The 26,367-nt window shown below is 42.2% G+C and overlaps 1 protein-coding gene and 1 long non-coding RNA gene across 16 annotated transcripts in view; one reads left to right on the plus strand and one right to left on the minus strand.

Annotated features, from left to right (window-relative positions):
* The window catches only part of PPEF2 (protein phosphatase with EF-hand domain 2), a 58,864-nt gene extending 35,563 nt beyond the window's left edge, over nucleotides 1-23,301 (plus strand). Inside the window, exons 1-8 of one of the 5 annotated variants that reach the window (XM_086405349.1) lie at nucleotides 5,677-5,819; nucleotides 7,813-8,199; nucleotides 9,439-9,624; nucleotides 11,843-11,985; nucleotides 15,155-15,261; nucleotides 16,197-16,360; nucleotides 17,067-17,154; nucleotides 19,308-23,301. In XM_086405349.1, coding sequence (XP_086261475.1) covers nucleotides 7,825-8,199; nucleotides 9,439-9,624; nucleotides 11,843-11,985; nucleotides 15,155-15,261; nucleotides 16,197-16,360; nucleotides 17,067-17,154; nucleotides 19,308-19,561 — 1,317 coding nt within the window. In that variant the 5' untranslated portion in view covers nucleotides 5,677-5,819; nucleotides 7,813-7,824 and the 3' untranslated portion in view covers nucleotides 19,562-23,301. Of the gene's footprint in view, nucleotides 1-5,676; nucleotides 5,820-6,964; nucleotides 7,102-7,363; nucleotides 7,487-7,812; nucleotides 8,200-8,277; nucleotides 8,708-9,438; nucleotides 9,625-11,842; nucleotides 11,986-15,154; nucleotides 15,262-16,196; nucleotides 16,361-17,066; nucleotides 17,155-19,307 lie in introns of those variants that run through there. The other 4 variants (XM_086405347.1, XM_086405348.1, XM_086405346.1 and 1 more) reach the window with 4 other exon arrangements.
* LOC147370453 (uncharacterized) lies at nucleotides 67-26,006 on the minus strand. Of its 11 annotated transcripts, none has more exons than XR_015165288.1 (9): nucleotides 8,524-8,659; nucleotides 8,065-8,222; nucleotides 7,702-7,756; nucleotides 5,249-7,408; nucleotides 2,819-3,091; nucleotides 2,415-2,650; nucleotides 1,056-1,266; nucleotides 697-850; nucleotides 67-439 (listed from the first exon to the last, which is right to left on the minus strand). It is a non-coding gene; the product is annotated as an uncharacterized LOC147370453 (long non-coding RNA). The 11 variants fall into 11 exon arrangements; XR_015165296.1 differs by having other exon boundaries at nucleotides 2,819-2,924; nucleotides 7,702-7,802; XR_015165294.1 differs by having other exon boundaries at nucleotides 2,819-2,983; nucleotides 7,702-7,802.
* Between the last annotated feature and the right edge of the window lie 361 nt (nucleotides 26,007-26,367).

Below are 26,367 nucleotides of genomic sequence, written 5' to 3' on the forward strand. Positions count from 1 at the left end.
AGCTATACAGTACTGTACTGTATTAGGTTTATAGCACTTTTCACACAAATAATACATACATTAAAAAACAGATGCAAAAAACACTTTAAATCTTACAGGACGGTACCTTGAAAAGTACAGTAGTACAGTTTAACAGCTGGCACACAGGGGCTGGCAGGCATGTCTTTGAAAGTTTGCAACCTGTTCATATAGGTTCATATATACAAAGACTTACTGTAAAAGTCTATGCTGTTGCGGTTCAGTTGCCAAGTGGTGTCCGACTCTTTGCAACCCCATGAACTGCACCACACCAGGCCTCTCTGTCCCTCCCCATCTCCCAGAGTTTGCCCAAATTCACATCCATTGAATCTGTGATGCCATCCAACCATCTCATCCTCTGTCACCCTCTTCTCCTTCTGTTCAGTTCAGTCGCTCAGTCGTGTCCGACTCTTTGCGACCCCTATGAGACATAAATGAAAGAGTGTGGCCTTAAAATCAGACAGACCTGAGTCAGAATCTGGAAACAGGCACTTCTTGGCTGGTGTGGCAGCTTTGTGTACTTGGTTGTCCAGGCGCCAGGGCTTCTTATGTCTTGTTACTCTGCCACCCTGAGAGTGACATCCCCATGCCCTCATGTGCATAGCTCAAGATAGCTTGCCACCACACCTGTGTTCCAAGCAATACAGTAGAGGAATGAAAGGAAGAAGAATATCCTACCCTTTAAAGACATAGTGAAGAAGTTGCAAACATCTCTTCTGCTCTCATCCCATTGGTCAGAACTTAGTGCATTCCTGTAGGCAGGATGTGGTGGCTCCTTTGATCTCTGTGGGACCATCTTAACTCCAGTGTGATGGATCCATGGCTTAATTCCCTTCAATTTCACCAGGGAAATGGGTCATGAGTATCACAAGATCCAGTCCAGCAAGATGATACAGAAATGCATGGTATGTGCTAAAAATAATAACACCTTCCACTAATTACTCTTTAATTAAAAATAAAATTCTAAAAAAAGAAAAATAACACCTTCCATAAGTTGTTCAGATACAAGGACCTTGCTATGTCCATTACAGACTCACACTTCCTAGGGTCGGCATTCTGAGAATGGTTAGGACTCCAATCTGATCCCCATTCACTGGCCTTAAGTCTTCAGGAAAATACTTTGGATAGCATCTTATGAGATCCACATCAGTGATCAGGGCCAACACTTGGGCTGGTTTTCTGGATGTTTATTCTCCCAAGATTTCTACAGGATCCAGCCTCCAGGACAGCAGGGGCACGGGCAAACATCTGTGGGAAACATTAACCGCTAGAAGTAAACTTACATAGAGCTGTGAAAGTAGCTTCCGATGATTCTACATACCCGACAGTGTCTATGTTCCTTAACTGAATTCCTTCTGGATCTCAAACTAGTTCTGAAACAATGGCAGGGTCTCTAGAACAACATTTCATAGTTGCTCAACTGGCATCTGCTTCTAAGGCCTGGGCTTCCCTCGTGGTTCAGCTGGTAAAGAATCCGCCTGCAACGTGGGAAACCTGGGTTCAATCCCTAGGTTGGGAAGATCCCCGGGAGAAGGGAACAGGCTACCCACTCTAGTATTCTGGCCTGGAGAATTCCATGGACTGTATAGCCTATGGGGGTCACAAAGAGTCAGACATGATTGAGCAACTTTCACTTCTAAGGGCTACCTTCAACTGGAAGTAGGGCAACCAGTGAGGGTTTATCACAGGTTAAAGTAATCTCCTGACAACTTTTAGCTATAGTCTTTTTAAGAGTGTGATTCCTCTTCCGTTTTGCCAGTAGATTGGGGTCGTCAAGAAGCATGTAATTTCCAAAGAAGGCTTAAAGCTCCAGATACTTCTTGAGATAGTCTTGCTATAAAGGCTCCTTTATTGTCACTCAAAATGGACATAAGCAACCCAAACCTAGGAATTTTTTTTTTTTTTAGGAGAGCTTTAACAACCTCATGCATTTTCAGGCCAGCAAGGAAATGCTTCTATCCAACCAGTACAAGTGTTCACTAATAACTAATAAGGGCATAAGGTTTCCAGTGACTACTGGCATCACAGTGAAGTCACTGATCTTCTCCCAGTCCAGCACCTGGAGTCTGAACTCCTTTGATTAAAGGCAGTGTCCCAGTCTTAGGATTATTTTTAGCACACACATGCATTTCTGTATCAGCTTTTGAATTGTCCTTTGCATATTTGGTCCTGTAATAAGCTTGCGAATCCACTAGAGGGTACCGTCTCTCCCACAGTGGGTACTCGGGTGTACATAATGTTACACCTTCTGTAAGTGTTCAGGTACAAGGACCTTACTATATGCATTATAATCCCAGCCTTCCCAGAGTCAGCATCCTGAGAATGACCAGGAGATCCCATCCAATCAGATCCCATTCATTGGGCTTAAATCTTCAAGAAAATAGATAGTATCTTACCAGATCTACATTGGCGACCAGAGCCAACTCTGGGACCTAGGTGCTCCTGGCTGCTGGCTTTGCTGCTTGATCTGCTAGATTATTCCTTCCAGCAGTCACACAATCTGCTTTCTGATGTCCTGAACAGTGGACATTCATTCTTTTGGCTCCATGACAGTTTCTAATAAGGTTAAAATTTCTTCAGCAGGATTAAGTTCCTTATTCCCTGCAGTTAACAGTCCTCTCTCCAAATGGCCCTATGAACATGAACCACCAAGAAAGCATACTTTAGAATCAGTGAAAACAGTTACTCTCCTATCCTTACATAGATGGAGGGCTCTCATCTTAGTTCTCCCTTTTGTGCAGAGATTCCTGGGGGAAAAGCTTCTGCTTCCAGGGTATTTTGGTGAGTTACTACCACATACCCAGCTTTGCATTCTTCCTAGTCCATAAAGCTGCCTCCATCTGTGAACATCTCAAGGTCTGGGTTCTCCAGTGGCTGGTCCATCAGGTTGGGATGGCTGGAATAGACTGGTTCAATTATCGGAATACAGTCATGCATAAGCTCTTCAGTACTATTTGGGAGCACACTGGCAGGATGCAAGGTGGAGGCTGTTTTCAGAGTGACATTAGGATTATCCAATAATATAGCCTGATACTCTCCACATCTTCCTGAAGTTAACCAATATCCTCCCCCTCTGTTCTAGGAGGAAAAATAAACAGTGAGGGGTATGTACTGTGGCAGGTTGTCCTAATATAAATTTCTCCACTTCTGGTAAAAGATCACAGGTCACTGCTACAGCCCAAAGACAAACTGGCCATCCCTTAGTAACTGTATCTAATTGCTTTAAGAAATACTCAGCAGGCTCCTTATGCTGCCCAGGTTCCACGTCAGGACTCCAAGGCTGATTCCTTGTCTCTCATGAACAAATAAGTCAACAGGCTTTCTGATATCTGGACAACCTAAAGCCAGGGCAGTTAGTTTTTTTCCTTTGATAACCTGGAATGCCCTAGGGCATTTCCCTAGTTGAGTCTAGAGATTCATGTCTCCTCCTTTAAAGTGAAAGTGTTAGTCACTCAGTCGTGTCCAACTCTTTGTGACCCCATGGACTGTAGCCCACCAAGCTCCTCTGTCCATGGGATTCTCCAGGCAAGAATACTGGAGTGGGTTGCCATTCCCTTCTCCAGGGGATCTTCCCAACCAAGGGGTTGAACCTGGGTCTCCTGCATTGCAGGCAGATTCTTTACCGTCTGAGCCAGCAGGGAAGCCTCCTTTAAAAGAGCTTCCTAAAAGGGTTTTGCAGTGAGTGCAAAATTGGGGATCCAGATGAGGCAGAACCTGGCCATTCCTAGGAATCCCTGCAGTTTATTTATTATTTATGTATTGACTATGCTGAATGGCATGTGGGATCTTAATTCCCTGACCAGGAATCGAATTCGTGCCCCCTATAGTGGAAGTGTGGAGTTTCAACCACTGGACAGCCAGGAAAGGCCCCTTGCATTTGTCTTTTGGTAGTAGGGATGGGAATCCTGGCTAGAGCTTCCTGTCAGGGTGCAAGTCTGTACTTGTGAGTTCAAAACCCAAATATTTAGCAGAGGGCAGAAAAGTGTGACTGTTTCTTGTAGCCTTATAGCCTTGTTCAACCAGAAAGTTCAGAGTCAAAACTGTGTTCTGGTCTGAGGTGCCCTTTGTCTTACTAGCAATCAGAATATCATCCACAAGCTGGATCAAGGCTGCCTCGCTTAGCTGCTGCTGCTGCTGCTAAGTCGTTTCAGTTGCGTCCGACTCTGTGCGACCCCATAGACGGCCTCCTACCAGGCTCCCCCGTCCCTGGGATTCTCCAGGCAAGAACACTGGAGTGGGTTGCCATTTCCTTCTCTAACGCATGAAAGTAAAAAGTGAAAGTGAAGTCGCTCAGTCGTGTCCGACTCTTAGCGACCCCACGGACCGCAGCCTACCAGGCCCCTCTGTCCATGGGATTTTCTAGGCAAGAGTACTGGAGTGGGGTGCCATTGCCTTCTCCTCGCTTAGCTGAGGGTCCCTCAAATCTTTTGCCAGGATTTCTCCAAATATCGTGGGAGTATTTTAAAATCCCTGTGGGACTACTATCCAGCGGTATTCTTGCCGAACTTCTGTATCTAGATCTTGCTATTCAAATCTAAAGATTCTTAGGATTCAAAACTCATGGGTATACAAAAAAAAGGGAATCCAAGTCTAATGCAGTAAGCCAACACAAATCTCCAGAAAAAGTTCTGAGCAGAGTGTATGAGTTAGGGACTCCTGGATGAATATCTTCTACAGTTTGATTAATATCCCTTAAGTTGTGCACAAACCTATATTCATCTGGGCCTGGTGTCCAGACAGTAAAACTGAAGTATTATAAGGTGACAGCAGGGATGTATTAAATCATGTTCCAGGGTTTCCAGGGGGAATTGAATCCATTTTTCCCCCTTTTGAATGGACTCAACTGCCAGGTGGTTGCAGCAAAGAAATTTTTCCAAGGGTCCCTGTTACAGTCACCAAAAAGTTGAATCCCCAATTGCCAGTCATTAACAACTTAATCAGATACAGATGGACAAGGACAAGACAAAAATGAAACCAAACCCAGATGGGCCCCGGGCTTTTCACTTGGGTATGGAGGTCAGAGCTGCCCATCAGTCTAGGTACAGGTGAATATCTTAAACAGGGTTACTCATCCAAAAGACATCTTCTCACCCCAAGATGTCTTCCAACCCCAAATCCTCCAAATCACCTCCTAGCTACAAAACTAAGCACTGAATGTTGGCTGCACCTCGCCAGGAAACCCAGGGGATCCTCCCTGGAACAGACGGACAAGGGGACTGTTTGGACTCACCCACAGGCTTTTAATACCAGCAACAGGCTGACCAACCATGGGCAGCAGGTCCATCTGGATTTATCTCCTGGCTGGTGTGCCGTATTTGTTACCGAACCAGGTTCCCTCTGCCCTAGCTTTGCAGCCAAAATGCTGAGATGCCAAAGTTTACAGCAAAGAGAGGGTTTATTCACAAGGCAGCCAAGTGAAGAGGCTGAAGAACAAATCTCGAATCCTCTTCCCTGAAGGCAGGGGGTTTGGGGTATTTATGGGAGAAAGAAGCAGGGCATCTGAGCTGTGAGAGGAGTGGTGGGGAGAGGATAAGGAAAAGCTGCAGTAATCGTGGTTCTGAGCAGGCGTAACTAGGCTACAGGCTCTGCACCTTCAAAAGGGCAGTAATGGAACTCTCGAGCATGCCTGGTTGAAGGGTCAGTGGTCCCATCCAGTCTTAGTCAGCTCAGCTGGAACTAGACACAGCTGATTCCAAGTTCCCAGAAAACACCTTGGGCACACATCTTATTTAGGCCACATGCTGCTTGGAGGACATGCATGTCTTCCGTACTGACAATTAAAACAGCCTTGATTAGTGAAGGTAGGTTACAGGTGAAATGGATTTCACTAACGCTTACCCACTGTTTCAGAAACTTAGAGAAGCACGGGGTCTAGAGTCAGCTCGGAGAAGGCAATGGCACCCCACTCCGATACTCTTGCCTGGAAAATCCCATGGACGGAGGAGCCTGGTAGACTGCAGTCCATGGGGTCACTGAGGGTCGGACACGACTGAGCCACTTCACTTTCACTTTTCACTTTCATGCATTGGAGAAGGAAATGGCAACCCACTCCATTGTTCTTGCCTGGAGGATCCCAGGGACGGGGGAGCCTGGTGGGCTGCTGTCTATGGGGTTGCACAGAGTCAGACGCAACTGAAGCGACTTAGCAGCGGTAGCAGCAGCAGAGTCAGCTGTCTAGATTCCATCCCAGTGCAGTCTTAGTATCTCTGTGCCTTGGGGTTCTTACTTGTACTGTAAGTGGGGCTTCCCAGGTGGCACAGTGGTAAAGAACCCGCCTGCCAATGCAGGACACGTGAGGCTCAGGTGGGATCCCTGAGTCAGGAAGATTCCCTAGAGAAAGAAATGGCAACCCCCTAGAGTATTCTTGCCTGGAGAATCCCACAAAGGAGCCTGGTGGGCTGCAGACTCTGTGGGATCACAGAGTCGGACATGACTGAGTGAGCCCACATACTATTAAGTGAGAATGCTATTGCATAGTGGTGTTCAGGCTAATCAATGTATTCATAAAAGGGCCCTGGATAGCACCTATTTGGAAGAGGCTTGATACTTATTAACACTATTATCCTTAAGAATAAAAGTCAGGGACACCTCTTGAAGCAGATAACACATCCTTATAAAGTTACCTGAGGACTGGAAGGGGCGGGACTGGTGGACAGGCCCTGACTGTGAGGTGGCAACAGGGAGGGGAGGAGGTGGTTAGGAGTCCGGTCACATTCTGTGGACTCACACTGTCTTCGCCCAGGGCCAGAACTGCCTAGGAAGTAATTAGCACTTGTCCAGTGTTACAGAATAACCTCTGTTCTCTTCTCTTCCATCAGGATCCCTCTTCAAATGTCAGTCAGGTACTGCCGAGCCACGTCACGTGCCGGTCTTTGTTCCCGCCCGCAGTCAGTCCACACCGGGACGTGGCTTTCTTGTACTGCAGTCCTTAGATCTATTTGCAGAAAGTTCTCGCTCCTTGATTACACACACACCTGAAGCGTTTTCTTTGTGAACCAGACGTTTCTCTTGATATCCCTGTGGATGCTGTGGCACTCGGGCATGCTGGGAATGGCTGCTCTTGCCTTTGGCTGGATGCCCCAGGTCTGCACTGTGGCCTGAACCAACTCTTTCTCAGGATCAGAATTCCTCCTGCGTGTGTTCTCTACATTGTCAGCTTGGTCCCAGGACCATGATGACTCTGAGGCAGGGAGAGGAACCACACCTGGTCCCTTTGGCAAGAATGGCATCTTCCCGATTAGGTCCAGGTTGAAATGAGGCGCTCCTGCGCCCTCCCGGGCCCTTCCTCAGCAGGCACTTCCTGTGAATGGCCAGTCATAGCAGGTGTCAGGTTTTTCCCATTCCAGCCATCCTCAGTCAAGGCTGCATTTCCTCCCCTTTGTGTTTGCACCTGTGGCACAAGAGAGTCAATAAGGGCTCGCCTTCTGAGAGGTGCTCTGTCTAAAAATCGCTAGGTTCCTAGAAACAGGTCAGCATTTCTCCAATTATTTGTGGTGGAGGACCAGGTTTCATAAATTTTTAATTGGTCACAGACCAGTACTATTGTAAAATATGATAAATGTGAATTGCTAGAGAAATGAAATGCAAACCAAAAGTATAAGCCCACTGATCATGTGTTTGAATGACAGCGATATCAAATTGCGATAAAAGCTTGGAAAGGCTTAGTCTCAGTTCTGTGCTGACCTTGTCACCATCGGGACAATCCATGGGGCCCAGCTGACTTGATGCCAAAGTGCTGCTGTCAAAGGGAGAAAGTTGCATTGAAGCATCTGTATCTTTTCTGACTGCTTTTAGATTGTTTCCACCATGAGGTACAAAACAAGAAAGGAGAATAAGAAACAGGCGGAGGAGAAGGGAAACGCCAACCAGACGGGTTCTGCCGGGAGACCCTCCCCGTGGTTTCTCCCCCAAAGCCGCTCTCTGCCCTCCTCGCCCCTCCGCCCCAGCACCCACAAGGCCCACAGAGCCGGGCGCTCCTCCAGCGTCCCCTGCGGCGTCCCCCTGGACCCCAAGGAGCTCTCCCGCCGGGTGCGGCGCTCTGTTGACCTGGAGCTGGAGAGGTGCCGGCAGCAAGCGGGCTTCCCGGCGATCAAGGAGAAGGAGGAGCCCTCGTCCTCGGAGTCAGAAGTGGACTCAGATGCCGAGGAGCAGCCGCAGCCCACACCGGAGGAGTGGAGGCAGGTGGGTGTGGCCGGCGCCGCTCTCTGAAAAAAGCCAGGATTTCACAAAACCCAACCAATCTCCTCCTGGCTCTTTTCGTCCTTATTTCTCTCTCCCTGAGGTTAGAGCACCCAAATTGGTATTTGCTGGTGTGCTAAGTCGCTTCAGTCGTGTCTGACTCTTTGCAACCCTGCGGACTGGACTATATGAAGTTCGCCAGGCTCCTCTGCCTATGGGATTCTCCAGGCAAGAATACTGGAGGGGCCCTCCATGCCATGCCCTCCTCCAGGGGATCTTCCCGACCCAGGGATCCTCCAGGGGATCTTGCCAACCCAGGAATCATACCGGTATCTCTTGGGTCTCCTGTATTGGCAGGCGGGTTTCTTTACCACTGGTGCCACCTGGGAAGCCCAGTATTTGCCTAGTGACGCCTATAGTCTGGAGTTCTATAAAGATGGAAGTTGTGCCAGGTGGGCTGTATTGTCTGAGTAAGCTTGGTTTAGTGACTCAGCATCACTGTGGGGAGAAGGTAAGCCACAATTTATCAGCTGCTGTTTTATGCATAGCTGACATATGTATCAGATGACTGTTGCAGCTCAAGGCCAAAAGTATCATATCAGAAGCTTCCGTCCTCCGTGTTTGCAGGCAACTAAAACCTGTTCCAGAATCTTCAGAACTGAGTCCCATGGCCACCCCAAGCTGCAAGGGGGAATGGAAAAGCTCGTATTTAGCCAGCACAGTGCCAGGCCAAATACCCCAGTCTAAGAGTTCTGTTAGCAAGGAAGAGGGAGGAGAATGGATACTGAGGAGGAACGCACAGTGCTTGCCAAAACAGATGACTTTGGCAGTCAAATGGACTATTTCACCAGGGCAAGACTGTGGCAGGGAGACTGTAATCTAGGTGGGAGATGCTGCTGCTGGTGATCTCATGTAGTTAATAGGATTACTTGAACTCGTTTTTTTCAACCACTTTTGATCTACAAAAATGGCAGCTTCTTATAGTTCATTGAATAAAGAAAAGAAAAGGAGAGAATCCAGAATTACTTAAGAGTTAAAATTAGCAGAACTTGTTGGCTGACTGGATGGAGGGGGGTGAGAAAGAGGAGGAATCGCAGGTGATTCTGAGGCTAGAAACCTCCAAGAAAGATGGTCAGTTTGGGTTACACTGAGTTATGGATTGGGACCTCAACATCCACTTAGAATTGAAACTTTAAAATACAAGTCTCTCCTTTCGCAAAACATACCTTTTTTTCTCTCCAGGTGGTGGATATACTGTGGAGTGACCCCATGGCTCAGGAGGGCTGCAGGGCCAACACCGTTCGAGGAGGCGGCTGTTATTTTGGGCCTAATGTGACAGAGCGGTTGCTACAGAAGTACCACCTGCAGTTCCTGATCCGCTCACACGAGTGCAAACCTGAAGGCTATGAATTCTGCCACAGTCGCAAGGTGGGTGGGTGTTTCCTACAGCACAGGAGTAGTCCTGTTGCCCCTCCAGGGCATGGATGGGCCAAGGCCCTGGCTCCTCACAAACAGCTGAGCCTGATATTTGTTACCCACTTGCTCAAAGCAACAAGGCCCTTTACTGTCATTTATCCTTGGCATTTTTAGCCTCTTTAAAACTCAAAGTTTGATTGAGGCCACCACCGACCAACACATACCCTGAAAGGAAAGGAAAGAGCAGATACAGCCCCATTTCATGGATGAAAATATGGCTGGGTATTTTCCCACCCACCTTGCTATTCTTTGTCACACTGCCCACTGTCACAAGTCTCCAACTACACGACAGGGTCACAGGATCTCTGCACGGCACCCCAGGCAGGAATTCAGGATTGTTTGTCTTCTTAGGAGCATAATTAACATCCTGTCTAAATCTCTGGGCATCTCCAAATCCTTCAATATTTGCTGGTCTAATGCTACTAGGATGAGACTATCCCCGAGAATACTAATCCTGTAGGAGAATTACATGTTTCCATGCAGAAAACAAAGCTTGAGGTCAACTAATGTAAACAGTGTTTAACAGGAATGTTAAACAGTTGTATACATTTCTTTTTTTTTTAAAGGTTTTAAAATAACATATTTTTCTTAAAAGTTAACATGTGCATAATAGAAAACCAGAAAACACAAGAAGCAAAAAACAAAGTCATTCATAATCACAAGCAGTTTACCGTTTGACATGTCCTTCTAGGTCTCATTTGTGTATTTTCACAACTAGGCATCCATTTTAACGTAATTAAGATCATACAGTTATATATCATCCTGTTTCACACATAATGAATATTTACCATTTCAAAGTCCCAAAGCTATGAGTGTTTTGATAACCAAGAATACACTACACCAACTCAATCTGGAAGGAAAAAAAATGTCATCTTGCCTTTCTTGGTGAAAAAAATTTCAAAGACAAAAATGGCAACAGGCCTCTAGATAAACATACTGGCAGACCTATGATTAAAATACTACATTCCCTTAATGTTCAATTACAAGTGAGACATAAAGCAAGAGAGTACACAAAGTATAATTCTTCCAAGAGGATTCATTATCTGATCTAAACTAAATAGTTGTATACATTTCTATATTGTAGAACTTCTCAGAGCCTTTAATTTCCTATATTCACTGTGAATCCCCAGGGTCCAGCATTTCCCAATGTATCAACAACAGAAACTTTTTTTCACGGGGCATCTCAGGAGGCTCAACGCTCCGCAGTAAACTCTCCTCTGAGGCTTAACGCCAGTGTTAACAGCCAATGTGCCTACTAGCTGTAATGGCCATCCCAGTTTATCAGGCCTAGCTTGCCTCTGAGTTGGACCAAATAAAGTGTTATCTATGACCACTGCTGTTTTTTACTGGGATAAAAATGTCAAGAAAACATGTTGTGGATGTCCTGTCAGAATTCAAGTTTATGACTCACAACTTCTGCCCTGCTAGCATTAGTGATTTAACATAAGTAAACTGGGCTTCCCTGGTGGCTCAGACAGTAAAGAATTTGCCTGCAATGGAGGATTAAAAAAAAAAAAAATATATATATATGTATATATATAGATGGGGCTTCCCTGGTGGCTCAGTGGTAAAGAATCTGCCTGCCAATACAAGATGCCCGGGTTTGATTCCTGGGTTTTGAAGATCCCCTGGAGAAGGAAATGGCAACCCACTCTAGTATTCTTGCCTGGGAAATCCCATGGATGGAGGAGCCTGGTGGGCTGCAGTCCATGGGGTTGCAAAAGAGTCAGACATGACTTAGCAACTCAACAACAACTGCTACTGCTGCTGCTAAGTCGCTTCAGTCGTGTCCGACTCTGTGTGACCCCATAGATGGCAGCCCACCAGGCTCCCCCGTCTCTGGGATTCTCCAGGCAAGAACACTGGAGTGGGTTGCCATTTCCTTCTCCAAGGCATGAAAGTGAAAAGTGAAAGTGAAGCTGCTCAGTCATGTCTGATTCTTAGCAACCCCATGGACTGCAGCCTACCAGGCTCCTCCGTCCATGGGATTTTCCAGGCAAGTGTATCGGAGTAGGGTGCCATTACCTTCTCTGAACAACAACGACACAGATGAAATCAAGAAGGAACAGAAGGAATAACCACCTCCAAAATTGGGTTGGGCCCTATGGGATTGAGGGTGAACAGTTCTTCAGTGAACCTGAATGCCCGTCTCTCTTCTGTTTTGATTTAGGTGTTAACCATCTTTTCTGCCTCCAACTACTACGAAGTTGGCAGCAACAGAGGAGCCTATGTCAAACTGGGGCCAGACCTGACCCCACACATCATGCAGTTTCAAGCTAACAAGGCAACCCACACGCTTACCATGAGGCAAAGGCAAGACTTTTTAATGAATGATTTTCATAAAGAGAATTACAGTGTTTGTGGAAAATGTAAAGTGCAAATGTTGTTAAATTTATCCAGATGCTAAGTCAAAATTTAGCTATGTCAGCACTAGGACCTAGAATAGACTTTAAAACGGGGGCTCTTCTTTTCCTCCAGTATACTCTGCCTACCCATCATTAATGGAAGTGACATGTTTATTTCCTGTAGAAATTATTCTCCGTGGGTATGTCTTAGGTGAAATCCATATGACAGGCCACTAAATCATTCCAAGATCACTCTTCCTTTTTCCTTCATTCTTAAAGTGTTTGCAATACCCAGTCAACCACAGACAAACCTTCCTTCACTGTCTGGGGGTTTGGCAGATGGACTTTCATCTGCACACATTTGTTACCAATGCTTCTTTCTTCCTGGGAAGGGAGCATATAATATTATTTAAATGGCTTCTGTTGCAATAATCCTGAGTTCTAATATTAGTTGAGAGCTTACTATTGAATATACACTAAGTGTTATTACAAAGAATTTACATATTGTTTCTCAGTAAGCTTATAAAATACAGTGTTACTAATTTCAGTTTTATAGATGAGATCATTAAGGAACAGAGGTTAAATCAGTGGTCTTGGGTCACACAGCCAGTAAGTGGTGAAAGTAAGCCCTGACCCAGACAAACTTATTTCAGAACCCACATACATAACAGCTCTACAGTGCTGCTGCTCACTGAGAAGCTGGCCCTGGAGTGTATAAGCTGCTGAAAGATACAGTTGTAATGCTGCTGAACCAGCTTATTTAATTATCAGACAAACTAAGTTAGAAATCAAAGTCAGCATAAATCTAGTGGGAAAAGAACACAAGAATATTTAGCATCTGCCCTTTGTGTGAGTGCTATAAAAGGGCATTAAGTCACTCTTGAGTTATTAAATACTCGAGTTATTAAACACTCAGGTTTTACACAATCAGAGCCAGCATCACTCAAAAAGAAGTATGATGTGAAAATTTAGCTCACTAAATGATAGGCAAACCCACTATGCAGCAGAATGGTCTCTGGAGCTTTATTAAAAAGTCGTTATTGGAGCCTCATCCCAGCCTTCTATAATTAGAGTCTCCAGGGGGTGTGACCCCAGCACCTGGAATACCATAATTCCAAGTGATTTAGATGTTGCCACTACAAAAGGAGTCACTGTGAGGAATCCTATAAATAGTGTGTTTTAATACCATAGCTAAAGAACACTCAGCTTTTTAAAATATTCATTGATTGTATTAAAGCAAGTACAACATCCCCTAATTTACACGGAAGTCACCTAACAATTTCAACACTCTGGACCACAAATGGAGAACTGAGAAGTAAGGCAGGAAATGCCTTTGACCAGCCATATGTTTCCGTGGTCATCAACTCAAGACAACATTTTTTTCCTAGGGGAACCCTCATTCAGAATCCTTTATTATTATTATTATTATTTAATTTTTAACTTTTTGGCTGTGCTGTGCAGCATGCAGGATCTTAGTTCCTGGACCAGGAATCAAAACCACACCCTCTGCAGTGGAAGCTCAGAGTCTTAGCTGCTGAACTACCAGGGAATCCCCAGCATCCATTTACTTTTGGTTTAAATCCATGTCTCATAGCTTAGCCAGCCTGGAGTCCACCTATCAAGACTAATTCCTGCCCACCCCCACCTTGTTAGCTGTGTGACTTTGGGCTAGTTACTTTCAATTGTAGTGGGCAGAAGAGTCGTACCTACCTCAGTGGGTGTTGGAGGATTAATCAGATGGTCCATGTAGAGCTCAATATATGCTACTTGATGTAGGGAACAGAGAGCCTTGTGCATCGAGACAGTCTTCAAGGTCATTGCTATACGCCATCCCTGAATATAACCATCAATGAGTATGATTTACCAGAAATAGTTTAAATGCTTTGCATTTAAAATAGTTTAAATGGTCGTAAACTTTTAGGGGCTCTCATACTTTTTTTAGCCTCTGATAAAAAGTTCTCCAGAAAAAGTACATACAATCACATACCCATGAAATTTGAGATGAATTTTTTAGGCAGCTCACACTTTTCTGAGGGTCTATGGAGATTATTATGTGAAGTACCTTAAACTTCAAGGAAGACTTTCATCAAAGATAATTAAAATGTTTTGGGTTTTTTTTTTTTTTTAGCACTTCTAAAGATAGATTATCTGGTCACCATTTATAGAATGGCTGCTTCTTCAATGAGACAGGACAGAGTTTATATTTACCTTTTATCTCTTGTAATATTCTTGTTCATTCAACTACAGATATTTCTTGAACACTTATTTTAGGCCAAGTGCTATGCCCAGCAGGACTGTGTTGACTCCATAAGTATAAGAAAACTAAATTAGTGATATTTTGTTATTCATAAATCCTGCCATGTTTAATATAAATAATAAATGTAAGGAAAACATACATGATTATGATAATAGATACCATTTGCTGGGTGCTTTCTACATGCCAGGCTTTCTTCTAGGTGCTTTACATGAATTTACTTATTTAATCTTCACAATAATCATATGAGTTAGGTACCATTTTTGTCGCTATTTTGCAGATGGAGAAAATGAGGTACAGTGTATTGGGTGGGCCCAAAAGTTTGTTTGGATTTTTCCATAACACATTATGGGACTTCTGCCCTAACCACTGTCCTGCACTGGGAAGGACGGCAGCATTCCCCAGACCAGTCCTGTTTGTGTACAATAGGGAAAAGCAGGAGAGCAGTGGAAAGAAGTAAGACATGGAGCTCTTGGGAGGTTGAGATGTTAAGAAAAAGAGAGGACAGTGTAGTAAAAACCCATGACTAACAATCCTAAAGGAAATCAACCCTGAATATTCACTGAAAGGACTGATGCTGAATTAAGTTCCAATACTTTGGCCACCTGATGCAAAGAGCCAACTCGTTGGAAAATACCCTGATGCTAGGAAAGATTGGGGGCTGGAGGAGAAAGGGATGACAGAGGATGAGATGGTTGGATGGCATCACCGACTCAATGGCCATGAGTCTGAGCAAATTCCAGGAGATAGTGAAGGACAGGAAAGCCTGGCGTGCTGCAGTCCATGGGGTCACAAAGAATCAGACACGACTGAGGGACTGAACTGATTTCTTCTATACTGATTTTTTTTTTTTTTTAATGTTCCCTGTCATCTCCTGTACCAGGATTAGCAGAGTGGAGGAGTCAGCTCTGAGAGCCCTACGGGAGAAGTTATTTGCCCATTCCTCAGATATTCTTGTTGAATTTAAGAAGCATGATAAAGATGAAACTGGTAAGACTAATCAAATAAAATATTCAGAGGAAGAAAATTGGTCAAAAAACCTGTCTCACAGTAATTAGCAAATAAATTTTGGCTTAAGGATTAAATGACCAGAAGACCTCTGACTACTTCCTCCATTTTATTCAACTTGATGTCCTAGCTATCTTTTCTAAATTTTTTGATTCTAAGCTTTTAAGAGAATGTAAACTTGGCTAAATATAAACAAAGATAGTGAAAAGAAATGGAGTCAAGGGAAGGGTGATAAAGCCAGAACTAGGCAAAAAGCAACAGGGGACAGGTTACAAGAGTGGATCCAAGACCAAAAAGACCAATAATTCGGTTTCTCATCAGTAAGTGTGTGATCACCTGTTCTGTGCTCTATTACCCAAGCTGGAAATTGTCTTTTCTCAACTCAGTGGAATGTCTCATGGACTCTGACTACATGTAGCCCAGTTCAAAAAATAGTAGTAACAGTCCTAAAATCATAGCACTATCTTTTCATATACACAGAAATAACTAATGCTATGTATACACACATATGTGTGTATGTGAGTGTATATGCATATATATGACATTATATATATACATTTATGTATATATATAATATTATTTACAAGAGTCTTGTGTGACTTCCAGGAGTATTGCCAAATAGATTTGGCAAATTAAAACAAAATACCTAATTACATTTGAATTATAGACAACAAATAGTTTTTAAATGTAGGTATATCCCATGCAATATATGGGACATACTTATAGTCTGTAGTCTGAGAATCGGATCTACTGGGCACCCTGTATTTTATCTGGCAACCCTACTTTCCAACCAGCTCTTCCATAACCAACAAGAATAGTGACAGTACTCACCATTGCTGTTACCTACAGATAGTAAGAAGAATGTCGGGATAGAAGATTTATAGGTGATGAGTCAACCAGTCAGCTCTTTCCTACAGGTCTAATCGCCCTAAGCGACTGGGCTGCAGCTGTGGAGTCCGTGCTGCACCTGGGGCTGCCCTGGCGGATGCTGAGGCCACAGCTGGTGAGCAGCTTGACGGATAACAAGCTGGCGTACAAGTCCTGGCTGGAGAACTTGGCCAAAGAAAAACTGAGCCAACAGGTAAGGGTGTAAAAATGGTTGATGAAAGCATATTGTGGACCATGAAACCCCTTGTGGAGAACTTTGAATCAGTAACAGCCAAATATTGAGAAGCCCAAAGGGAAGATGAATGGAAACAACTATCTGTTGAGTTCCTGTGTGTCAGACTTTGTATTAAGCAACCTATATATGTTGCCTCACAGTTTATTCTCAAAACCATCTCCAAGAGGTAGATATAATCAGCACCAACATACCCAAGAGAACACTGGGGTTAGATAATCTGCCTAGGATAACTTTGAACAGAATTTCTAAGCTATAGAACTGGAACTTAAACCCAGGTCTATCCCCCATTTAAAAAGTTATTTGTTCAGTAAATACTTACATGTAATGTATGTGAGGCCTTGGGCTATGTACTTAAAAAAAAAAAAGCTTTATTGCGATATAATTCATGTATCATGCAGCTCATCCATTTAAAGTGTAGAGTTCAGTGGTTTTTAGTATATTTGCACTATGTGCAAACATCACCATCATGATGAATTTTATGTTTTTTCTCATGGGTAGGTGCTTCTTAAACCATCAGATTATTTAGTAGGCTGGAGGGGGTTAGAGTGGAGGGATCATAAAACTTTCAGGAGTCTTGTTGTCAGGGTTGATGGTGAGGTAACTATGTATTAAGAAAAATGTAAACATAAGAGACAGAAGGACATTGAGATTTCTTTTCTTGCAGAACATACAGTCAAGTTTGCTGGAAACACTGTATCGCAACCGATCCAACCTGGAGACCATTTTTAGGATCATAGACAGTGATCACTCAGGTAAAGGCACTCACCGTCCTGTCACTTCTGACACGTGGCAAGTATTTTACCCCCACCCTTGCATCTGTTGGAGTAAAATTAGTGGCAGTGCTAAAAACAGAAACTAGAATAGTATTTGACCCACATCAGCTGTCCCTATAGATGAAGGGTTGGGCAAAAAGAGAATGAAGACAAACTGAATGAGAACATCTTACAGGAAGAATTATATTAGTTGTAATATCCTTTATAGGTCTATCAGAGATTGCCACAAAGGAATGAAGAGTGTCTAGAACAGCAAAGCTTTGGCACTCACTCCTAAAGTATCATTTAAATTTTTAAGTAATTACAGGTTAACAAGGAGTTTACAAAAAACTGTACAAGGAAGTCTTATATACCCTCACCCTATTTCCTCATTGTTTCAAAGGCCTTTTCAAATATTATTTTTTGAGATATAATTCACATACCATATAATTTACTCATTTACAATGTGCTTCTTTAGTATATACACAAGCTTGTGTAACTATCACCATTCTAAAGAGAAACCCATACCCATTAACAGAAACCCATACTCATTATCACCCCCCATTCCCTGTTCCTTCTCCCTGGCAATTATTAGTTTTCTTTCTGTATGCATTTGCCTATTCTGGACATTCCATATAGATAGACTCATGACACATGGCCTTTGGTGTCCAGCTTCTTTCACTTAGCATGTTTTCAAGGATCACCCATGTTGCAGCATGTATCAGTTTCTTTTTTTTTATACCTGGATAATATTCCATTGTATGAACATAGCACATTTTGTTTATCCATTCATCTGTTGATAGACATTTGGATTGTTTCCACTTTGGGGCTGTTATGAATAATGTTGTTAGGAACAGTCATATACAACTTTGTGTGTGAACATACGTTTCCATTTCTCTTGGATGTATTCCCAGGAGTGCAATTATTGGACCATATGGTAAAACTGTGTTTAACTTTTTGGGGAATTGCCAAACTGTTTTTCCACAGTGCCTATTCCATTTTACATTCCTGCTGACAATGTATGAGGGTTCTAATTTCTCTATATCCTCACCAACACTTGTTTTTTTCATTAAAAAAATTTTTTTCATAGCCATCCTACTGGGTGTGAAATATCTCATTATGGTTTTGATTTGCATTTCCTTCATAACTAACAATGTTGAACATTTTTTCATGTGCTTATTGGAAATTTGTATATCTTCTGTGGAGAAATGTCTATTCAAATCCTTTGCCCATTTTTTAATTGGGTTATCTTTTTATTGTTGAGTTGTAAGAGTTCTTTATATATTCTGGATATTAGCCCATTATCAGATGTAAGATTTGCAAATATGTTCTCTGATTTTATGGGTTATCTCTTCACTTTTTTGGTAGTGTCTTTTGGTGTACAAAGGTTTTAATTTTTTAAAAGTCCAATTTATCCTTTTTCTTTTGCTGTTTGTATTTTTTTGGTATTGTATCTAAGAAAATGTTATGTAACTGAAGGTCACAAAGATTTGTATCTATTCCTCCAAGAGTCTTACAGTCTTAGCTTTTACAGTGGGGTCTTTGATCTACTTGAGTTAGTTTTTGTTTGTAGTGCAAGGTGGAGTCTCACTTCATTGTTCGCATGTGGATATCCAGTTGTCCTCTACCATCTGTTGAAAAAATTATTTTTCCCCTGTTGAATGGTCTTGAAACTCTAATAAAAAATTAACTGACCATAGATGTATAGATCCATAGGCTTTTTATAAGCAGAATAAATTAGCATATGTTTGAGATGATTTAATGCAGGGTTTCTCAGCATGCCACTACTTACATTTGGGCTTGAGTAATCCTTTGTTTTGGGGCCCACCCTGTACATATTAGGATGTTTAATAACATCCCTGGCCTTTACCTATTAGATACCAGTAACACCCTACCCCCACTCCAGTCATGACCATCAAAAGTGTCTCAAAACATTTCCAATCGTCCCTATAAGGAGAGCAGCAAAATTGCTTCCAGCTAAGAACCACTAATCAAGTGATTTAGTGTGATCCTCTTGGGAGTTTAAAGTGGATGGCAGGCCTTGGATGTCTTTGTTGTAATAGTAGAGAATAGGTGTCCTTGAAAGAATATCAGAGGAAATGAGCACTGAAAACCAGACTGACTCACTAAAGTGACTTGCTCTCTCTGGTAAGGGTCCATCTCACTGGACGAGTTCAGGCATACTTGGAAGCTATTCAGCTCTCATATGAACATTGACATCACAGACGACTGCATCTGTGACCTTGCCCGGAGCATTGACTTCAACAAGGATGGCCACATTGACATCAATGAATTCCTGGAGGCCTTCCGCCTTGTGGAGCAATCCTGCTCAGGGGGTGATGTCTCAGATTGCCCACAAGTCACAAACAGTAGTAACAGGGACTGCAGCAGCCCAGGTGCACACTAAGGCCAGCTTTGTCCCCATCGTCCAAGGTGCCTCAGAAGCAATGCCGAGCTCGTTGCTGGAATGTCTTTCTTATTCTCCATAAATTCATGGAACTTTATGCTGAGAATTTGCCTACCAATATGCAACAGAATCACCTGTGTATTCAAGCGAATTCTACCAAAGAACTTTTACCAATCTTTCTCAAACTTTTCCAAAAGACTGAAGAGGGAACCCTCCTAAAGATCATTCTATGAAACCACCATCACCCTGATACCAAAATCAGACAGATATCACCAAAAAAGAAAATTACAGGCCAATATCTTTGATAAATATAGATATTTGTATTTATAATGCAAACATTTTCAACAAAATATTATCAAACTGAATGCAACAACACACAAAAATGGTCATACACCATGACCAAGTAGGATTCATCCCAAGTTCACAAGGATGGTTCAACATAAGCAAAATCAATGGGAAACACCACATCAACAAAAGAAAAGACAAAAACCACATGATCATCTCAAAAGATGCAGGAAAAGCATTTCACAATTCAGTATCCACTCATGATAAAAATTGGGTTGGGGAACATACTTCAACATAATAAAAGCTATTTATGACAAACCCACAGCCAATATAATACTCAACAGTGAAAAGCTGAACACCTTCCCACTAAAACCTGGAATAAGACAAGGGTACCCACTCACCACTTCTATTGAACATCATATTGGAAGTCCGAGCAACAGCAATCAGACAATAAAAAGAAATAAATGGTATTCAAATTTATTTATTTATAAATTTATTTATTTATTGGAAGGGGAGAGGTAAAATTGTCATTATATGCAGACAACATGATACTATATAGAGAAAACCCTAAAGATTCCACACAAATACTAGAACTGATAAATGAATCTGGCGAGGTAGCAGGATACAAGATTAACATACAGAAATCAGTTGCATTTTATACTAACAGTGAAATATCAGAAAGGGAATGTAAGAAAAAATAATACCTTTATTGCACCAAAAAACCCCAAAATTCTTAGGAATAAACCTAACCAAGGCAGTGAAAGATTTATATGCTAAGAACTATAAAACATTAATAAAGAAAATTAAAGCTGATTCAAAGAAATGGAAAGATATCTCATGCTCTTGGACTGTAAGAATTAATAGTGTTAAAATGGCAATACTGCCCAAAGCAATCTACAGATTTAATGTGATCCCTATCAAATTACCCATGACATTTTTCATAGGACTAGAACAAATAATCCTAAAAATTTATATGGAACCATAAAAGACCCAGAATTGCTAAAGCAATCCTAAAGGAAAAGAACAAAGCAAGAGATGTAATTCTCCCAGACTGCAGACAATACTACAGAGCTACCATAATCAAAACAGTGTGGAGTTGGCACAGAAACAGACACACAGATCAATGGAACAGAATAGAGACCAGAAACAAACCCACACCATCAATAGAGGAGCAAGAATATAAAATGGGAAAAAGACAATCTCTTCAATAAGTGGTGATGGGAAAGTTGGAGAATTGCATGTAAATCAATGAAGTTTGAACACACCCTCACACTATGCACAAAAATAAACTCAAAATACCTTAAAGACTTAAATCTAAGAAATGACACCATAAAACTCCTAGAAGCAATCATAGGCATTCTCCAACATAAATTGTACCAGTGTTTTCTTAGATCAGTCTCTCAAGGCAACAGAAATAAAAATGAAAATAAACAAATGGGACCTAATCAAACTTACAAGCTTTTGTACAGCAAAGGAAACCATAAACAAAATGAAAAGACACCGTATAAAATGGGAGGAAAATCTGCAAATGATATGACCCACAAAGGTTTACTTTCCAAAATATACAAACTCATAAAACTCAACAACAAAAAAACAAACCCAATCAAAAATGGGCAGAAGACCTAAACAGACACTTATCCAATGAAGACATACAGAAGGCCAATAGGCACATGAAAAAATGCTCAACATGGCTAACTGTTGGAGAAATGCAAATCAAAACTATAAAAGGTACCCCCTCACACCTATCAGAATGACCATCATTAAAAAGTCTACAAATAAATGCTAGAGAGTGTGTAGAGAAAAGGAACCCTCCTCCACTGTTGGTGGGAATGTAAGTTGGTGCAGCCACTGTGGAAAACAGTATGGAAGTTCCTCAGTAAGCTAAAAATAGAATTACCGTATGATCCAGCAATCCTACTCCTGGGCATATATCCAGACAAAACTATAATTCAGAAAGATACATGCACCTCTATGTTCACAGGAGCCCTATTTACAATAGCCAACACATGGAAACAAAGTAAATGCCCACCAACAGACGAATCGAGAGAGAAGATGCAGGGTGTATGCACAGTGGAATACGACACCCATCAAGTCCACTCCCAGTGGAATACTACAGTCATAAAAAAGAACAAAAGAATGCCATTTGCAGCAACATGGTGGACCTAGAGATGATCACACTAAGTAAATAAGTCAGAAAGAGAAAGACAAATACCATGTGCTATCACTTATATGTAGAATCTAAATGAACCTAAAGACCGAAGTAGACTCACAGATATAGAGAACAGACTTGTTGTGAAGGTGGGTAGACGGGGGAGTGATGGACTGGGAATTTGGAGTTAGTAGATGCAAACTATGACATAGAGAATGGATACACAACAAGGTCCTACTGTATAGCACAGGGAATTATATTCAATATCCTGTAATAAACCATAAGGGAAAAGAATAGTGAAAAGAATGTATGTATACAACCGAGCAGAAATGAACACAACATTGTAACTCAACTCTGCTTCAATTGAAAAAAGTATCACCTGTGTATTGGGTAAGGAGGATGAGATTATTTTTAATAGGTCCCCAGCCCCATCTCAGAATTTTTATAAGGTAGCACCCAGGTGTTAAGTATTCTGAAATTCTGAGGTCTATCCTAGTTAAGAACTACTTATAATTCAACCCCTTCATTGTTTTCATTGTATACCTTTTATTTATTGTTTTTATAATGTCTTATTGGTAAAGGTATAAGAAATTGTATAATCCATGACCAAAACATATGTATCCTTTTCCTTATTTACTTTTTCTTGTTATAACTATAATGTTTATGTAACTTAATGTTCTGCTTGTTTTATAAATTCACATCTGTGTTGCTACATAGTCTTCATGATTATTTATTAATGGCTGCATAATTTCACATAGATGTAATTAATCTATTTAGCCATTCTCCAATTGTTAAACATGTATTTCCAGGTTTTCATTATTATAAATAACACTGGTTCAAAACTTTATGCAATGGCTTGTTTCATAAAAGTCGTTCAAATTATACATCCTCTTAGGCTAGATTCCCAGGCAAGAGATTATTTTGTCAGGTGTTGGATTAGTCTATAAGAAGGTTTACTGTAGGGCTCACATGATTATGGAAGCCAAGAAGTCCCAAAATCTTCAGTCAGCAAGCTGGAGACTTCAGAGTTGATGGTGTGGTTCCACATTGGTTCCAAAACATGGTTTTCAGCTGATGGGTACAAAAAGCCAGGACCTTCCCTCATACAAGGAAATAAATTTTGCGAACAACCTGACTTAACTTGGAAGCAGATTCTTCCAGAGGTAGTTGAACCTCCTGGTGAGAAGTCAGCCTGGTTAACACCTTGACTGCAGACTTGTAAGACCCTGAGCTGAGGACCCAGTAAAGCTGTGCTTGAATTCTTGACCCAAAGAAACTTTGAGATAATAAACGTGTGTGGTTTTAATCGACTGTTTGTGGTTAGTTTCTGAGCATAGGGAAGCAACACAGTGTGCTTCCTGGGAAACTTTTTATTTTCTTATTCCATCACTCCAGAAGAGTTTGGATTTCCATCAGTGAGTACAATCTGGAGAAGAGTTCAAATATTTTAAGTGAATACCTATGACCCATGTGTTTGCCTTGCCTGTTTCACTAACTGAGAGACCAAGCATACTAATGAATTCACATTTATATCTGACCCCCTGGTGGTTCAGAGGTTGAAGCATCTGCCTGCAATGTGGGAGACCTGGGTTCGATCCCTGGGTTGGGAAGATCCCCTGGTGGGGAAGATCCCCTGGAGAAGGAAATGGCAACCCACTCTAGTAGTCTTGCCTGGAGAATCCCATGGATGGAGGAGCCTGGTAGGCTGCAGTCCATGGGGTCACAAAGAGTCAGACACAACTGACCAACTTCACTTTCTTTATCTTGTGAAAGAGAAGGAAATGACAACCCACTTCAGTACTCTTGCCTGGAAAATCCCATGGATGGAGGAGCCTGGTAGGCTACAGTCCATGGGGTCACAAAGAGTCAGACGCAACTGACCAACTTCACTTTCTTTATCTTGTGAAAGAGAAGGAAATGACAACCCACTCCAGTACTCTTGCCTGGAAAATCCCATGGATGGAGGAGCCTGGTAGGCTACAGTCCATAGGGTCACAAAGAGTCGGACACGACTGCCCGACTTCACTTTCCTTATCTCGTGAAAACAGTTCAAACTCAACAAATAAAGCATGTGTTATTTCCACAACAACCTCCCCCACACTGTTCTTTATGATTAAAGCTAAACAAGGACTCTGAAGCTCCAAGATAACTCAGAGAGGATAAGTAGAGCCCTGGGCGGTAAGTATGTATAGGAATATACTGCTGAGAGTAGCCCATGAAGACCATCTCTGCTACCAAGAGCAAGGGTGGGGCTTACAAAGGCAAAAGCCACAGAGCTTCACCAGGTAAAATGATGGGTCAGCATGAACAAGGTCTTGGCTTGTCAGTTCAGGATGGACTGTAGTGGAGCTTGGAGGGCTGATGGCTAAACTCTGGGTTTCGCGTCTGCTCACCCTAACCAGTTTTCTGGGAAGTAGCTGCTCTGGTTCCTTCTTCAGGGGCCCTCACTCTTTGCTAGTTACACCCTTTCGACTCTGTCCTGTGGTAGGCAAGTCCTATTTGCACACTCAAGGCTTACAGAAAACTTCCTTTATCAATTAACATTCAAAATTAATAGGGATTGGCTTTAAGGGAGTTTTTATTTAAAAGGAACATTTAAATTGTCCTAGGAAGAAATAGGAAAATCATGCCGTTAATCCAGTGATTTAGCCTTAACTGCTCATTAAAATCATCCGGGGAGCTTTTAAAACATAAAATGCCTGAGGCCCTACTCCAGACCACTTAAATCAAAATCTGAGTAAGAGGCCACACTATCAGGATGTTTTAAATACTCCCCAGGTAATCCTGAGGTGCAGCCGGGCTCCAATACTGCTTATCTAACTGGTTTACCCTGCAATAAAGAAGGATGATTATTTGGTAAGACATTAACTGCTGTTTGCAGTGGCATGACTAAGAATGAGAGGCCAATTCAGAAACCTAATATTTTTAGATTTAGAAGAAGAAACGGCCAGCTTCCCCCAGGGGTGACATCTTAGCCACAGTACATTATCAAAACCAAACTGACAAAACAACTGGGACCTTCTTAAACTCAAAAGCTTTTCACAGCAAAGGAAACAATAAACAAAACAGAAAAGACAACCCATAGACTGGGAGAAAATATTTGCAACTGACGTGACTGATAAGGGATTCAGTTCAGTTCAGTCGCTCAATCCTGTCTGACTCCTTGCGATAAGGGATTAGTCTCCAAAATTTACAAATAGCTCAGGACACATGCAGCAACCAACACCCAGCACAGCCAACACCAAAAACAAACAAACAAAAAAACATCATGTTAAAAAAAAGAATATGCTAACAGTCTTTTTCTATTTCAGGATTTTTGACATATCATCAAATTATAAATATTTTAGAAGTTTTTTAAAGCAGTTATTAATACTACTGCTGCTGGACACAGAATTCACACACAGTTATAATTAGGGTTCCTTAAATCTCTTAACAATCATTGCTTTAAAACTGAATGTTTATTTCTGTAGAAGTCAAAACCTTTTATCTATGTTTTAATGATTCAAACAAGGTTGTAAGTTTCTTAATCTCTGAGCGAGTGTCTTGAAATATTTCCAGAGACACAGACTTTAGACACTAACCTATGATCTCAACAGCACTTTACAGACAGGTAGGTACGTGCTGGAACGGGCTTCCCAAGTGGTGCTAGTAAAGAACCCACCTGCCAGTGCAGTTAGACGTAAGAGATGCGGGTTCGATCCCTGGGTCAGGAGGATCCCCTGGAGGAGGGTACAGCAACCCACTCTAGTATTCTTGCCTGGAGAATCCCATGGACAGAGAAGCCTGGCAAGCTGCAGTCCATAGGGTCACAAAGAGTTGGACACGACTGAAGCGACTTAGCATGTGTGCTAGAATGTTCCAGGCAGGAGGTCCTTGCTCCTAGAGGCAGCTTAGTCCTGTTTTTGGAGAGCTAATACGTGTTAGTAAGTTTTCCTTGCATCAAGCATCAGCCTTGTATGAGGATCTGGGGTCAGAAGACACTAAATTTTGATTCCCAGCTGTGGGACTTGGGTAGTCATCTGAGATCCCTGTTCCTGGTCTTTACAAGGTAGGTGGGGCGGGGGTGGGGTGGAGGATTGGGAGGCGGGGCGGTGGTTAACACACCCACAGGTGTGTTGGGGTCTGGGGTTAATTAACACAAAATCAGAAACAACTGTCTTGACAGAACCCTCATCTTGGTCTGAAACTATAAGACACAGAGCTGAATCTCTTCATTATAAATCTTTATTTTCCCAGATGAAGATAATTTTCGGTGTGTGTTTTTTAAACGTTAAATTCATTGTTATATGTATTGTAATATTAAACTATTTCAAAGGTACTCACTTGGATTTTTTCTTTTTTTTTCCCTTTTTTACCAAAGTTGTTTTTATGG

This window comes from Bos grunniens, chromosome 6 (genome assembly GCF_055505025.1).
Source record: "Bos grunniens cultivar Pamir isolate PY7600 chromosome 6, Bosgru_T2T1.0, whole genome shotgun sequence".
NCBI lineage: Eukaryota > Metazoa > Chordata > Mammalia > Artiodactyla > Bovidae > Bos > Bos grunniens.